Here is a 14,792-nt window from a genome sequence, read left to right as displayed (position 1 = left end):
TTTTACTGTTTTTTAGAGGTATTTGTTGCATATTTTTCCTTCAGAGATCCTCATAAGCATCTTCCTGAGCTGTAAGCTTTGGAATTAAATCTTCTTGGACATGCTTCTACAAGATTTATCAAATCAGTAGGGCCTGCCAGTAGGAGTGAGAACAGAAAATGGTCTCCAGCACCTCACTCTGCCCTGCCTGGCGCAGTGCATAGGCTGTGCCATTTTTACAGCTGTGCATCATATCTGTCTGCAGATCCTGTGTGTGTGATGATCTCCATGGTGACTTGGGCACTTGAGGCAGAAATATGAGCTGCTAAGTCAAGGTTACTCTCTCTCTCTCTCTCTCTCTCTCCTCCCCCTTTCCTCTCAGTGCTGTGCTGGTGTTTACATGTTTTGGTATGGATGGTGCTTGTCTGGAGCAAAGCACAGCCACTCTGTTTGCATTCTCCAAACCCAGTTTAAACACCCTACATGGATCAGCAGAGCCCCGTGAAGGAGGGGGAGTGTAAGGGGAGGGGGGTACAGGCTCATTTTCTGGGTCTGGGTGCAGGCATCACATTCCTTATAGGGAGGCTAATGCTATGTGGACAGAATATAGTGAGAAATCCAACCAGCTTTTTCTGCATTGTGCATGGTAAATGTGGACTGGGGGCAGCAGTAGGGAAATGCAGATTATCTCCTCTGTCTTTACTGGATACCCTGATAAAAGGAAACATAAATATTGAATTATAGAGAGAGAATTTGTGGAACATCAGAATGTATACATACATTATAAAGCTGAATTTTATGTGTAATGTGATCAGTTAGCCAGTGGGCACGTTGAAGTTTTGCCTCTTTGTATTCGCAAAACCCTTTCCTTTTTCTATTGGTGCAAACGACTTGAAATGAATAATGTTTTTCTTGTTTGTTAGCATCATCTCCCCCTGTTGTCCATCGACATAAAATGCAGTGTTCTGGAACATGAGAAAGGCAAAACATTTCCTCCAGTTCTTTGTAAGCTGATATGAAGTACACAGACACCTTCTGAAGTTTTGTGCATGCTGTGCTCTTTTTTTTTCTTTGCTGCAACAAGAAAAGCCTTTTCTTTTAACCTGGCTTCCTTTGAAGAATTAACTCAGGAAGCTTCATGGCCTCTCAAGGTAAGTGCATCTATAGTCTGTATTTTTAGATCATGTTTACAGAAAACTACAGTCTTGTACATTTCCAGCAATCAGCAGTCTGATGAAATTAGAGTTTCAGGCTAAAACCACACCAGCCAAAGCACAGTTGTTTTGGCTTTCTTTAGTTCTTCAGCATTCAAGAGGCTCCCACAGAGACTAAAATCTATACTGGAATATTATTTGAATAAAATATGTTAAAAAATGTTAGCATCTCCATTCAATCAGAAAATTTAGTGTTTGTACCTCTGTGCTTAAACCTTTCAGTATAGAATGCGTGGGAAGGGCAAGTGCTGAGCCAAGGGTACTACTGTGTTTGCACGCTGCCTTCCTATGCCACTTTGAAAATACCAAGTCAGCAAATGCTTTTCACTTTCAAAAGTGGCCAGAGTCCTCATATAACCACAGAACTAAAAATTAATATCTGAAAAAGAAATCTGATCAGATCACTCCTATCTGGATTCATTTTTGTCACATGTTGCCTTTCAGCTGCAGCCAGTTGAGCACTCAGGATTACAGAAAAACATTGCAGTACACTGATCTAAGAAACCTTCAAAATTATTCTTTCCATGCTTTTAGATGCTTAAACTAAGTAGAAGAACATGAATGTCTTTTATCTGAACATGAATGTAACTTCACAGGGGTCACCATATTGTGAGGCAGACGTGAGCCCACAAAGTTTCAACAATGTTTGCCAAATTTGCCAAATGTTTACCCCTCTCTTTCCTCATGAAATAACACTCAGGACATTCTGCATTTATAGCACTCCAAGTTATACAGCAGTAAACAGGTTTTACAGCATTGTTGTACTTCTTGAATATATTTTTTACTCTGAGAGGCATGTATTTTTTCTTACCTTTAGCCATATAAAAGAGATCTGGTTTTGTATATTTTTAATGTGTGGTTTTTACTAGAAGCAGCAAAATAGTCCTGTTGTGTCAGTGGGTTCTCATAATTAAATAAATGTATAATACCCTTCTTTTAGGAACAATCAAGTCTCCAAATTATGATCACACATAACTCTCACAATATCGTATGATAACTTACAAGTTTTCCATACCATAAATGAAATGAGAAACATCCATTAAAAGAGACAAAGTGTCAGAGTACCATGGACTGCCATCAATATTTAATGTATTTACTGTTTGATTTCTGTATAGCTTAAAATTTGACAGGTAGAGCTGCAATTTGTTGTCTTTTTTCTCCTTATTTTTCAAGAATAACACTAACACTGGGCCTCTTCATGGCATTTCATGTAACAAAAAGAGTTATGGCAGTAACAGAACCCTGTGAGGTAAAATGATGCACAGAAGTATATAAAATATTTATTACACCGTTATACATTTTTAAAAGCCAGCTACAAATTCAAAGGGGTTACTACTTCTTCCTGTGGCCTCAGACTTTGAAAGAAAGCAGTGGCAGCAAAGATAAATTAAGCTGAAAATATGATTAAACGATGAATCAGCCACAGCAAGTTCAAATAATGCTAAAGGATCTGATCTAAACCCACAACAGCAAAAGAGAGATTCAGATTTAGTGCCAAAATTCCTTCTGGACCTCAAACCCATCATGCCTCAGTGTAGTCATACATGAGATAGAAATAATCAGTCTGGGGACTGCTTCACTGCTGAAGCACAGGGGCTCAGCATAATGTGAGGAGCTGCCATTTCTATGCCAGAGGTTCAGCTTGTTCTTTTTTGGGCAGAGCCAGCACTCCTGAAGGCTGTGGAAAGATGCTTTTAGCAAAGGCAGTAGGAGTTTGTTGAGACTGAAAAGGCAAACGTGGTCAGTGCCCTGGGTGTCTGTGTGTCTGAAGGGGTGTGGGCACACAGTGCTTCTAACAGCAAATCCTCTCATTGCCTTCAAAGCACTAGCCAAGGCAACCATCTCTGTGTCCTAAAGGACATGTGTGCAGTAGCAGACCAGAAAACACAGCTTAAAAACATCTGATCTTCTAATTAAGATAATAATGAGTTATCGTTAATGCTGTAAGAGGCTGTAGACTTTGATACCAGGGCTGTAACATCCAGCTTGGGGAATCTGAGATCCCTGGAAAGGTTATCTCTAATTAAGGGAAAATATGCATGCTCTCCAGATGCTAGGAAGCATCTTGCTAGAAGCAGTCCCTTAGTGGCTCAGGGCACATTAGCAGGCAGGGCAGCTCATGGGGAGCAGAGCTGAGCAGCCTGTGCTGAGGAGCTTGTGGCCACCCTGTGTGTGATACCAGGCCACCTCCATTCTTGTCCCACAGGCAATGCTAGCAAGATGTCAGAGCAAATCAGGTACACTCCAAGACCACATCTCCTTGCTTGGTTTCATCTAAAGGGATGCCACTTCATTGTACTTCAAAACTGCTTTATAAAATGAACCAACATGTTCCAAGTGTGTGGCCATCAGAATTTGTTTCAGATCCTGCCTCCTGATCTGACCAAAAGTGCTACATAGTCACAGGCAGAATGTGACATTTTTGTTCCAGGTTTGATGCAAGCAGTTAGCTGCTATTTGCCTCTTTTCATATCTGGTTTATTTTCTTCTCTTCCTGCAGAGTCTCAGGGAAAACCAAAGCCAATCTTTAAGGATTACCTCCCTGGTTCTTCTGACCTTCCTGAACAGGATAAGCCTGTTGAACCAAAGAGTCTCTGGAAGCAAACATCCCACACTCATAACTTGCCACCTGGACTGGAGTACCTGAACCAGGTCCTGAATCTTTCCAAATGTTAGAATTGCTTTGTTTTCCTTGTAGACTTTGGTACCTTGGGGGGTGGGTTTGCTTGGGTGTTTTCTTGGGGGAGGGCAGGTGGAAAGGCTTTCTTTTTTTTTTTTTTTTTTTTTTTTTTTATTTATTTTATTAGTACTGTGAGTTAAGGAACATCGGAATGACAAACTCTTTCTTCATTGCTGCCATTCATTTCTATACAAATTCATTTGTTGTGCACATGCTCTCCTTACATCAAAAACAGCTTTCTTACCTCTCAAACTTTTTCTAGGTCATGGTATTACCCCTCTCATTGTCCCCCCAGTTTCCTTCCAGCTCCTTTAGAGATCACTCTCAGGACTATCAATCTGAAGTTGATTTCTAAAAGACTAAAACAGGCAGTAGCTGAAAGAATACCTCCTTATAACCTGTCCTGTGAGGATAAACATGCAGCTGCCCATCTTGCTCCATGATACCCCTCAGCTCATGGAGCTCAGGCTGGTGATGCCCCACAGTTCTGCTCCAGAAGTGTCATCTGTATGTTTTTTACCTGGAGGGTCACTGCTGCTGGTGCTTTGGCACTGACTCCAGTTTGCACTTCACATGTGACTGGATTCTGCCACTCTTACATACACTGAATAACACTTCATACTCCCTGCCTGGTATGGGCAAGGACAGGGTCAGGCCTCCATGTAGTCATGTTGTGATTCTGATACACACACCTCTGCTGTGTTTTCGTGGTTATGGGAAATGTTTATTTTGCTCCAGGTCTGTATTTTAAATATACATTTCTGGGAGGTTTGTACAGAAGCAGAAGTAGAATGTATTTTATATTTGGAGCTAAGTTGTTTAGATAGCTATTGAAAGGGGGAGACTCTTCAGAAAAATCTTTCATGTGGAGTTATGATTTTCATTTCATGCACAAAATGATGTGTGTTGTCAATTACATGAGCATTTGCTTACAGACTGGGAGCTTCATTTTTTAGTCTAAAAGCAATTGAGATAGTAAATACTTGGCAGGTTACACATTCAGTCTCCTGTATGAACATGAATTATACCTCAGATTTACTCATACACAGCGGTCAAGTAAATTCTATTACTCCATTTTCTAGAAGCTTTACATCTGACATAAAGACAAAAGAGCAAGTGGCTGTCAGAACTAGAACTAGAACTTGAGACTTCATTGATGCTTGCCCTCGGCCCAGTAACCATGTGTCTGTGCTGCAGCCCTTGTCAAGTCTTTTCAATTTTCTCTGCAGTCTGAAAAGTGGAAAGCACGTGTGCAGTGCTGATCAGTGGCTTGGACCCACAGCATCTCTATGCCTTGCAGAACATTTTGGTGTGTGGTGCTGAAGCTGAGCTGGCTGTGTGACTGATGGAACAAGCTCGTGCAGGATAGATTGGAGCAGCAAGGAGATCCAGCTGGACAGGAGAAAGCTGCCTGCAGAATGAATGAGAGATTCACAGCTGCCTTGGTCATACCTTGGGATTTATCCTGATGGACAAAATCTCAAATTAATGAAGAGGTTTCTAGCAGAACTGGTAATTTTTGATGCCATTGGGAAGACTGGAATACTGTGCATTATTCCAGTAGTGTGCATACTGGGGTAAGGTGGGTCCAATTTGAAATGGGAACAGGCAGTTGCTACTGGAAGGCTCTGAGGAATGGAGAACTTGTTTTAAAGCAAGGCTGTGAGAATTTAATCTTTAGACTAACTAAATGCTACCAGAATGAGAAAACTGTGATGGGTCTCACCCCTAGAAGAGTAAATAGCCTGTGGGGAAAAGAGACATTTAATTTGTAGAATGATATTACCAGAAGAAAGATTGTATAGAAAGTGGCTGTGACTAAAAACAGGATAAAAAAATAGAAATGGGGTTCTGGGATTATAGATTTGGGAAGGCTGAATATATTTCCTAATAAGACCATGGTGTGTTTGACTCTGAAACAAAGATCCAGATTTAGTGAATCTCGGAGATCCCTAGAGTCTTATTCTAAACAGCAGCTCAAGGACACAGCATACAGTGCTGGATGACAGGGAAAGAAAACATCTGCCACGCATTTTAGGGCCTGACTGCAATATTTCACTCTGCAAATAAAACACCTGGAGTCAGTCAGGCTGAGGAGCGAGGCAATAAGCAGCTCAAGGAGCACCAGAGAAGGGCAATAAACTGCATCTCTTCTGGCAAAATGATACCATGCTTCCTATCATTATCACAAAAGTGACACTTTTTAAATTATTTCCTACAAAACATGTTACTCAAACCTCGTGATTATCTTTACAGACACAGTTTGAGGAATTGGCTGGTGCCCATCACAAAATTAGAGGGAGCCTCTACCCAGAGCAGGAATAAGCAGAGACCTCAGAGAAGAATTTTCTAAATAATTCAACATGTTTTGCCATTATTCAGTCTTAACAAATCTTCTCATAAGCTTCTCAGTTTATACCTGGTTAGACTGATCAGATATAAATGTAATGCCCACAAAACTGAATTCTGAGGATTACCAGTGTAGAAAGAACTTTAACACATATAAACTGAAGATGGTTCAGACCCCTGCAAACCGAAGAGATTTAGACACTTTCAAATGCAACTGCAAAATTCCCTTAATCCACAAATGTCTCAATAAAACCTGCATCAGAATAGCTGCCTTGCAGAAAGGAGGGAAAGGCAAAACAAGCTTAACAAGTGGGGCTGCCACATTGTCTCAACACTCTTTATTGTTCACAGTAAACCAATACACAGACCAAAATCACTCAAAGCTTTTAACAGTTCAGGCTCATTAATTTTCTTTTCCCTGAAAAAGTCTGTGTGGGCCAAAGAAATCCATATTAAAATCAATACTAAAATATGAAAACAACCCTACCATCTTTGACTTGTTTATTCCTTCTTCATCAGCAGAACACTTCCCACAAGCTCCAGGAGTTCACATTGCTCATGAAACCTAAACAAAAAGCAGCAAATATTCTTGGAAGAAAATTTTTAAATCCAAGTATTTTTTATTATTTCAATTACTGGTGTGCACATTTTGGTGTTTAATGAAAGGGATAAAGAAGTTTCTCTTTGAAGCTTTGCAGCCTGAACTAGCTGCAAGAGGGGAATAGAATTGACAAATGGCAGCAACAGTTTGAATATGTACCAGGCAAGATTTATCAGTTGTAAAATATACAGTTGCTGGAGAGCTGTGACATGCTGGTCTCAGAAGGACATTGTGTGCTTTCTGTCTGCAGCTGTGAGTAATGGCAAAATCCTGTGCCAAGCATTTGCCTGTCAGGAATTTAAGGAAAAGAGATTAGCAAAACTGAAACTATCACATAAAACTGAAAGGTAGACTGAAATTAAGTCTTGCTGGTTTTGTAATACTAATGACTGTTCTTTAAAAAAGAATAATGTCAGAGGGACAATAAGCACACCAAAGTGAAGTATTATGGCAAACAGTTTTTCTCTTGATTTTGTGACCAGCTCACAGGGGAAGACAGTTTCAGCTAGCCGAGGGGTTCTCTGGGGAGCTGGGTTTTTTTGTTGTTTTTTTTTTTTTTCCTCATTCTGGCATGCTGAAATGACCATGTGCCAGATTTAGGGTGCAGGGCTCCTGTTGCCAGAGGTCAGAGCATTATAGCATCACCCAAAAGCCCTGCTGGGCTGCTTCATCTGGGGCCCTTAGGATGCATCTACTGCAAGTTTTTAATCTGAGCCCAAACTCTTTCCCTCCTGCACTGCCATGGTGCCCAGCACCAGGCCTGGCTTTGGGGTAATGGGCTTCCCCTCTGCTAAGATGAAGAAAGAGAAACAAGAGTAAGAAATGGGTCCTGTTTCTCACCTACATCTTTCCTTTGCTGTTATCTTCCTAATTCCTTGGACAAAGATTGTTTCTTCAGATGTGTGGGTGAATTACATGAGCACAGCACTCAACATCACACTTTGCAGTCATCATTTCAGAGGGGTATCTAAAGCATGACTTGGGATAACCTTCAGGCACCAAGCTTTGCACCTCTGAAAGGAAAGGGAACCTAATAACAAGGAGAAAAGCAAAAAAACCAGACAGGTGTCCACTTGCACCCCTAGACCTTTCCAACGCTCACCATTTTGTTTATTCCTTTTTAACAGCTGGACCAGATAATTATTCATCAGCAAGTGGAGCTTCTTGAAGGTATGGTGCAATCTTTGTCACTCTTTAACTGTGCTAGTACACAGGGATGTCCAAAAGTCTACCAAGTCTTGCCTCCAGCTTGCTGAAAGCATTATGAAGCTTCCTGTTGACCTCTTCACAGGCCTGCAAAGTGGACTTAGTGTGGTAAAAAGTTGCTTTCTTTATGCCTCTTCCAGAACAAACCAATGGGAAGAGAAAGATTACAGTGAATAACCTCTACACCAGTCCTAAATACTCTTCTCAGACACCTCTCTGTCGATATGTTATTAAAGTTTAACCATCTTTATAATCCATGAAAAAAAATTTTGTATTTACCAGTAATTAACATGCTATGAGGAACAAAGCAAATAAAGAGAGGAAGATCAGAAGACACAAAATTATGCCAAAGAGTTTCTATTTATAGCTTGTCAAAATTTCAAAGTACTGAACAAATATTTAGTTTGGAAAGTAAAATATTTTTAATGCATTTCTCCCATTCAAAATGTTTTCAGCCTGGTTCTTGGACACCTTGCTGGGTGGAAGTTTTGTCACTGAAGTGGGACAGCCTCATTTTGCTGCATTTCACAGATGGTTAAGAAAAAGCCCAAGTTAAACTACAGGATATGAATTGTTTTGTGATGTGCACCTTACCATACAGCAAATCAAAGTCTTAGAACTCAACGTTCCTTCAAAATACGAACTTGACATTATTATTTTCTTGTAATTGTGTATTATCTTTTTGTCATCAATTGAAAACAATTTTAAAGATGTCCCTTAGAATTTTAAAATATGTTTATACATATTATACATGTATAATACCAAAGTAATGTTCTACTTGTTTTGCTTTACTAGCCATACTTGGCACAAAGACATCCAGCAAATATGAGATAAAAAACCATTTGGGGCAACGAGTTTACTTTGCAGTAGAAGAAAACGATTGCTTTGATCGGAACTTGTGTTCACCTATAAGGTCTTTCACCATAAGGATTGCTGATAACACAGGCCGGGAAGTGATAACAGTGAACAGACCCCTGAGATGCAACAGCTGCTGCTTCCCCTGCTTCCTGCAAGAGGTGAGGGAATCCTAATTGCCTTTTGTCCCAGCATCTTGGCCAGCTTTAATGAAGCCTTGTGCAGCCCCTGTGGGAGTGACAGGAAGGAATTTGCCTCCACCTCCCAGCCTGGGGGACTGCATAACAAGTACCAAGTGATAAGCAAGGCCCATCTGATGAGTTATATTCCCAGTATGCCTCTTCCCTTCTATGGGAACTCACTTTCCTACCATCCCAAAGAAAACCTTTGTGTCTGGCCATGCAGAGGTCCAGCCAGGTAACACCCCCACCACCACTTGCCCTGACCCAGACTCAGGTCTCTCAGTGCTGCAGATGGAATCACCCACCCTACTCCCAGAGCATGAGGGATGAAAAATCCCTGGAGACCATTAGTGTGTGTGGATGGGACTGGGAAGCGGTCTCCGAGGAGGCCAATGCTTTGCTCCATGACTCTACCTCTTCGAGGCCATCTATTTCTGGGACATTGCAGAACTTCGAAATAAGCTGCTTAGAGTGAAAAATGCAGATCCTACAAATTATCAGATATTTTATCCTTATTTTTGTCTCTCCTTTATTCAGACATCGTTCTTGTTTTTCAGAAATGTTTTATAGGTCAACTCATCTACTGCTTTGTCAGTATTGCATCAGGATTTAAAAAAAAAAGTCCTTTGGTGGCACAGCTACTGTATAAAAAAGCTTATAGGGTACTCACTGATTACAGTAAGAAAAAATTTTCCCAAGGTATGGTTTTTATAAAATTTTACATGTAAGATGTTATCTTCAAGTGCATCTTTTGAGCTTCATATTGCCCACTATATTTAAAAATGCAATTAGACCACCTTGTGATTTTCAATTGACAGGTTGGTAAAATGATATATAATTATATTCAATAGATAAATATTTAGTCATTATAGAAACACTACATTCTTCTGGGCAAATGCACTAATATAAAATTACTTTATAGCATTTGTTCTGTTTTCTTTTCTTTTGTTTGCTAGTTAGAAGTTCAGTCCCCCCCAGGTACAATAGCTGGGTATGTTGTGCAGAACTGGGACCCTTTTCGGCCAAAGTTTACAATACAGAATGAAAGTAAAGAAGATGTACTAAAAATAATTGGCCCTTACACAACTTGTGGCTGTTTTGAAGACGTTGACTTTGAGGTATGTTTCTATGATTGCTGAGAATTTGAAAGTTTTACTACTTTTAATAAATTTCTCACTCAAAAATCCTGTTATCCCACTCTTAAAAATATTATGTGTGTTGCTACAATTAGGGAACAGAAGTACAAGAATGTGCATTGGGGTTTCTGACTTGTACACTCAGATTCCTACAGATATTTTCTAGACAAGAGTGACAATTCCTTCAAGGAAATAAACACATCACTAAGAGAAGGTCCTGGTCCTCTCCAGTGCAGGAGCACTCAGCCATAGATTTTTAGAGGCTCAGGGCTCCATCCCACGTGCATTTACTGTTTCTGACACAGTCCACTGAAGCTTGTGGCACTGATTCTGCTGCCTTCACTACTCTCAGAGTGAGAGCCACAGGCCGGATTAATGTCCAATGTGTCTACACCCATTTGACAACATTCATCAGGAGAAAAATAATTCTGAGCATCTATTGAGATATTTAAGGGATAAGAGGAAGAATGGGATATGCTGAAAGAAACTCTGGAAAGAGCTTTCTGTTGCAAACAAAAAGCTTTGCCTTAGTTAAGTGATCATAAAAGATCTTCTGTGGTGATTAACTCATTACCAAACCAGAATACTTCACAGTCCCAAATTTCAGTATGCTGTGAGAAGCATGCAGGTGGCTACATGATCCAGACCATACCTCTCAGTTGTAGGGAACAGCAATGGTGCTGCTGTGGCCTGGAGCATATCAGAAACACAAGAGAGAAAATTATTGTGAAGGGAGAAGAGAAGCTGTATAAACTTCCATAATTGATTTCCTTCAGTTTTCTGTCAGCTGTAATGATACTGATGTTCCCAAACTTGAGACTTCACCTTGTGTGCCACTCCTAAAGGCAGATGTGACACTAATAGAGCATCTCCATGATAAGAATAATAGAAGAACCTGACAACCATAGCACACTCTGTGTGTCAGAGTGCAGTCATTAATTCTGTGGAGACATAACCAGTGTGTGCTTGATGTATTTACATTTAGGTTTACTCCTATTTTTTATCTGTGCAGGTAAAAACTCTCAATGAGATGTCAACGATTGGCAAAATTTCCAAGTATTGGTCTGGATTTGTAAACAATGTCTTTACCAACACTGCCAACTTTGGGATCGAGGTCCCTGTAGATCTTGATGTGAGGATCAAGGCAGTGATGATTGGTGCTTGTTTCCTCATTGTAAGTGTGCAAACCCAAAAGGTAGATCTATAGGTGTGGGCCTATAGGCTGGGACTGAAGGGGGCATTGCTATCAGCTGGGACCCTGCAGAGACATAAATGCAGTGGAAAGCCAAGCCTGCTATATAAAAGAAAGGTTAATTGAAAAGTTTTTAGGTTTTATGGCTACTTTTGTTGGGTTTTAATTCTTTTTAGCATCTTTGGGTTCCTAAAATTTTTATTTTGTTATATGAAACTGTTCAAACAGTATTCCACATGTAATTCAGGATCTTGCATGGTAGGATCAAATATCAACATATGTGTTAAACCTACTAGACTCCCCTGAATGACTCATCTGCTGTGTTTGAATGGGTATATGAACCAAAACAAAAGTTATGTTATTTCTAATGGCAATTTCAAATGGTAAGTGCCACTCCCATAGTTCTGCAAGTGCTGTATGTGAGATCTTTGGGTCACATGAAATTTCCTATAAAAATTTCCTTGTGAAGATATTCCTAAGAGAAGAACTGTATAAAAAGAAAAAACTCACTGCTGGGGTAAGGCTGACATTAAGATCAATGTTTTCTAAAATTACAAGTTGAAGCTTGCTGTGTACATTTTTTTCCAACAGCATTGTGGTAATTTTCACATGCAATGGTTTCAAAATCATCTGTGACACATCAGAGAATATAAAACAAAAAGACAAAACTATTTAAAAGATTTACTGGATATTTTGCTTTAATAAGGTTAGAAATATAACTCTTGTGACACTTAGATTTTCAAATTATGTACTCTAAAAAGCCTGTTGCTCCATGGCAGAGTAATAGAAAATGGTTGAGTAATCTAATTACTTTGTGCAAAAAAAAAAAAAAAAAAAAAAAAGAAAAAGCCTACAAGTAAGACTTTTGATAGTAATTGTTGCATTTTTGTACCTTCTTTACTGTTTAAAGTTTGTTTATTTGTAGGACTTAATGTTCTTTGAAAACTCTTTGGATGGATTATAACAAGATGACAGAAGCAATAAAATATGCACTGTATTTCAGTAAGTAAAAATGAAAATAAATTGATCTTCTTGCTTTGAAGACTTGTATGTTAGATACTTCCTAATTCTTTTTCATTTTCTTCCAGAAATCCCTTGAGCTTTCGACATGATTTTGAGCTGCACAAATCCCTGTTCCTTACAGGAAAAGAAAGGGAGCTAATGATGATGTTTATTAAAATATGCCTCATGTAAATAATAATTTCCCACTTATATTTTCTGTGTGCTGTAGCTAAACACATTCTTTTCACACAGCGAGCTGCTGCTTTGGAATAGTTCTATTCTCTGCTTTCTCTTTTGATGTTCCTGCATGGGAAATCATGAAAGATTAGATGAAGGCTTACAGCATCACTGATGGAAGTCTATGTTTAGAGAAACCTTTGATGTTTTGCAAGTGGCAGTACCAGTTAGTAACCATGTGAGGGGGTGTTCTGGGGGTTTTGCTTTTCCATAATTTTAGAAGTAATTTTCTGATTTGTTATTTAATTAATGGTAACAAACTGAGATTGAAAGTAACAAATATACAGACATCACCCAATGGGAAGTTTAAGATCTTATCTCTTTCACTGAGTTGAAAGAAGGGAGGGGATATTTACTAGTAAATTAATTTTATGGTAAAGATTTGTTTAAATGGCAGCCAGAAATTAGGTTTCCAGTACACTAGACTTGGGAACATAAGCTCTTTTCAGAAAATCTGGTCTTGAGCTGCTTTTACTGACTGCAGGACATAACATTTGAGAGATGGTCGTCTGTGTGCAAGGGGCACACAAATCACTTTGGGTTTGAACTGTCTGGTATTCAGGATTCTTGCTTCCATCCACTCAATACTTCTGTTCCTCTTACTAATAGCTGGTGGTTTATAACTTTTCATTCAGCTTTGCATGAGGCTACCCTAGAGTAGAATTATTCTTTTCCTTTGGCAGTCTCAGGTATTTCCTGTAACAGGACTGTGCAATAGAATTTTTTTCTACTTCAGATAGAAGTTTTACTTAGCTGTTAATTCCTGCAGTCACACCTCATCCTACTGTTCCCAAACATTCCCACTAGCAGGCTTTCACTAATACTATCTTCCTATGTCAGGCTATCCATAATACATATACAAGAAAAACAGAAAAACTTTGTTGTAAAATATTTGCTGTATGAACTTGCTTATGCCTCTCTTAAAAATGAGTCCTCAAGAAGAAAATCATTACCATACAATGCTGGGGGTAAAACCAAATGCTATCACAGTCATTGGTCAAGTTTCCAAGGGGAATACTTTGCAGCTCACTGTGAATGCTGGGTTCCTTTAGCATGAACTACTAATCCAGGTCTTGTAAATAACACATAACAGAAAGGAGAGGAGATAATGAATAATTCATAAAAATTAAAAAGAACTAAATTTATCAGGCGATTAATTCTCAACAAATATTTAGACTAATTTTAAATTAATGTTCCTGGATACGAATTCAAACACAGTGAAGTCAGGAAGTCACGACTTATGTTCCCATAGAGAAATTCCCTCAGGAATGCTCATAGATTTAAACAGTGTGCTTTGGATTGTACACCATATTTTAGTATTGATACAGATTTACATCTGTCTTGAAAATAAGTGTGGTTAACAGGCTCTGAAAATGGTTTCTCGTTAACCATTTCACTCCTGGCTCTGCCCCTGGGCAGTGGGTGTGGGCAGCGATCCGCAGGAGTTGTCAGGGAACCCCTCCTGTCTCCTCTCCCGAGGGGAAGCATCCCGCGCAGGAGCTGTGAGCTCCGTGGGCAAGAAGCTCCCCCGTGTGGAAACTGTAGTTTTGCAGAATACAGCAGACTGATGCCAGTTCACTCTCCTCACTAGTTTCACGTCGGTATCATTCTATTTAATTCAGCCCTTCCACTGCTGGTTTACTCTAATGCAGATTAACAGAGAAAGATTTTTATATTCATTTATATATTGAAACCCCTTTGCCATCTTAGACAGAAGTGGCAATTTTTGTAGCCAGCAGTCCTGGGTCTCATGCCAAACCATGTTCTTGCACTGGTGTTGCATTGTGTGTGTCCAAACGCCCAGGGGAAGGCAGTGCCCCTGCCACCCTCAGGCTTCCCTGCTACCTGCTCCCCCCCTGCAGATCCCAGCCTTCTTCTAACCTTTAACAAACCAAAGACATCTTGGAAACAAATGTGTCCAACCACCATTGAAGTCAATAAATCAGTACAAAATAGTGACTTTGTTGCTAGTAGAACTGGGCGGTTTTTGGGGGCTTTTTTTGTTTGTTGTTTTGATTTGGGGATTTTTATTTGTTTTTTTCTTTTAAAGTGTAATGCTTGAGCATGTTTGAATGCTCTCCAGCAGCCACTTCTGGAGCATACAGGAACAGCTTCAGGCCCGAATAAACAGTGGTGCTGTTAAAGCTCTTGCTGGCTAG

At 39.7% G+C, this 14,792-nt stretch overlaps 1 protein-coding gene across 1 annotated transcript; it reads left to right on the top strand.

The window, feature by feature from the left end:
- The first annotated feature begins 907 nt into the window (after positions 1–907).
- LOC103528106 (phospholipid scramblase family member 5) lies at positions 908–12,578 on the top strand. The gene is made up of 8 exons (XM_030456186.1): positions 908–1,130; positions 3,694–3,845; positions 7,951–7,993; positions 8,825–9,045; positions 10,023–10,184; positions 11,215–11,376; positions 12,320–12,396; positions 12,483–12,578. The coding sequence occupies exons 1-7, from the start codon at positions 1,118–1,120 to the stop codon at positions 12,356–12,358; spliced, it is 792 nt and encodes a 263-aa protein (XP_030312046.1). The 5' UTR covers positions 908–1,117; the 3' UTR covers positions 12,359–12,396; positions 12,483–12,578.
- Positions 12,579–14,792: the final 2,214 nt, after the last annotated feature.

Source organism: Calypte anna, chromosome 9 (assembly GCF_003957555.1).
Source record: "Calypte anna isolate BGI_N300 chromosome 9, bCalAnn1_v1.p, whole genome shotgun sequence".
NCBI lineage: Eukaryota > Metazoa > Chordata > Aves > Apodiformes > Trochilidae > Calypte > Calypte anna.
This window is presented reverse-complemented; position numbering and strand designations above follow the sequence as displayed.

Bases quoted from the DNA above. Each gene is read 5' to 3' on its own strand.
- LOC103528106 (XM_030456186.1), top strand. The intron at 3,846-7,950 runs GTCCTGAATCTT...CCTTTTTAACAG, and splicing joins GACTGGAGTACCTGAACCAG to CTGGACCAGATAATTATTCA. The intron at 10,185-11,214 runs GTATGTTTCTAT...TTATCTGTGCAG, and splicing joins TTGAAGACGTTGACTTTGAG to GTAAAAACTCTCAATGAGAT.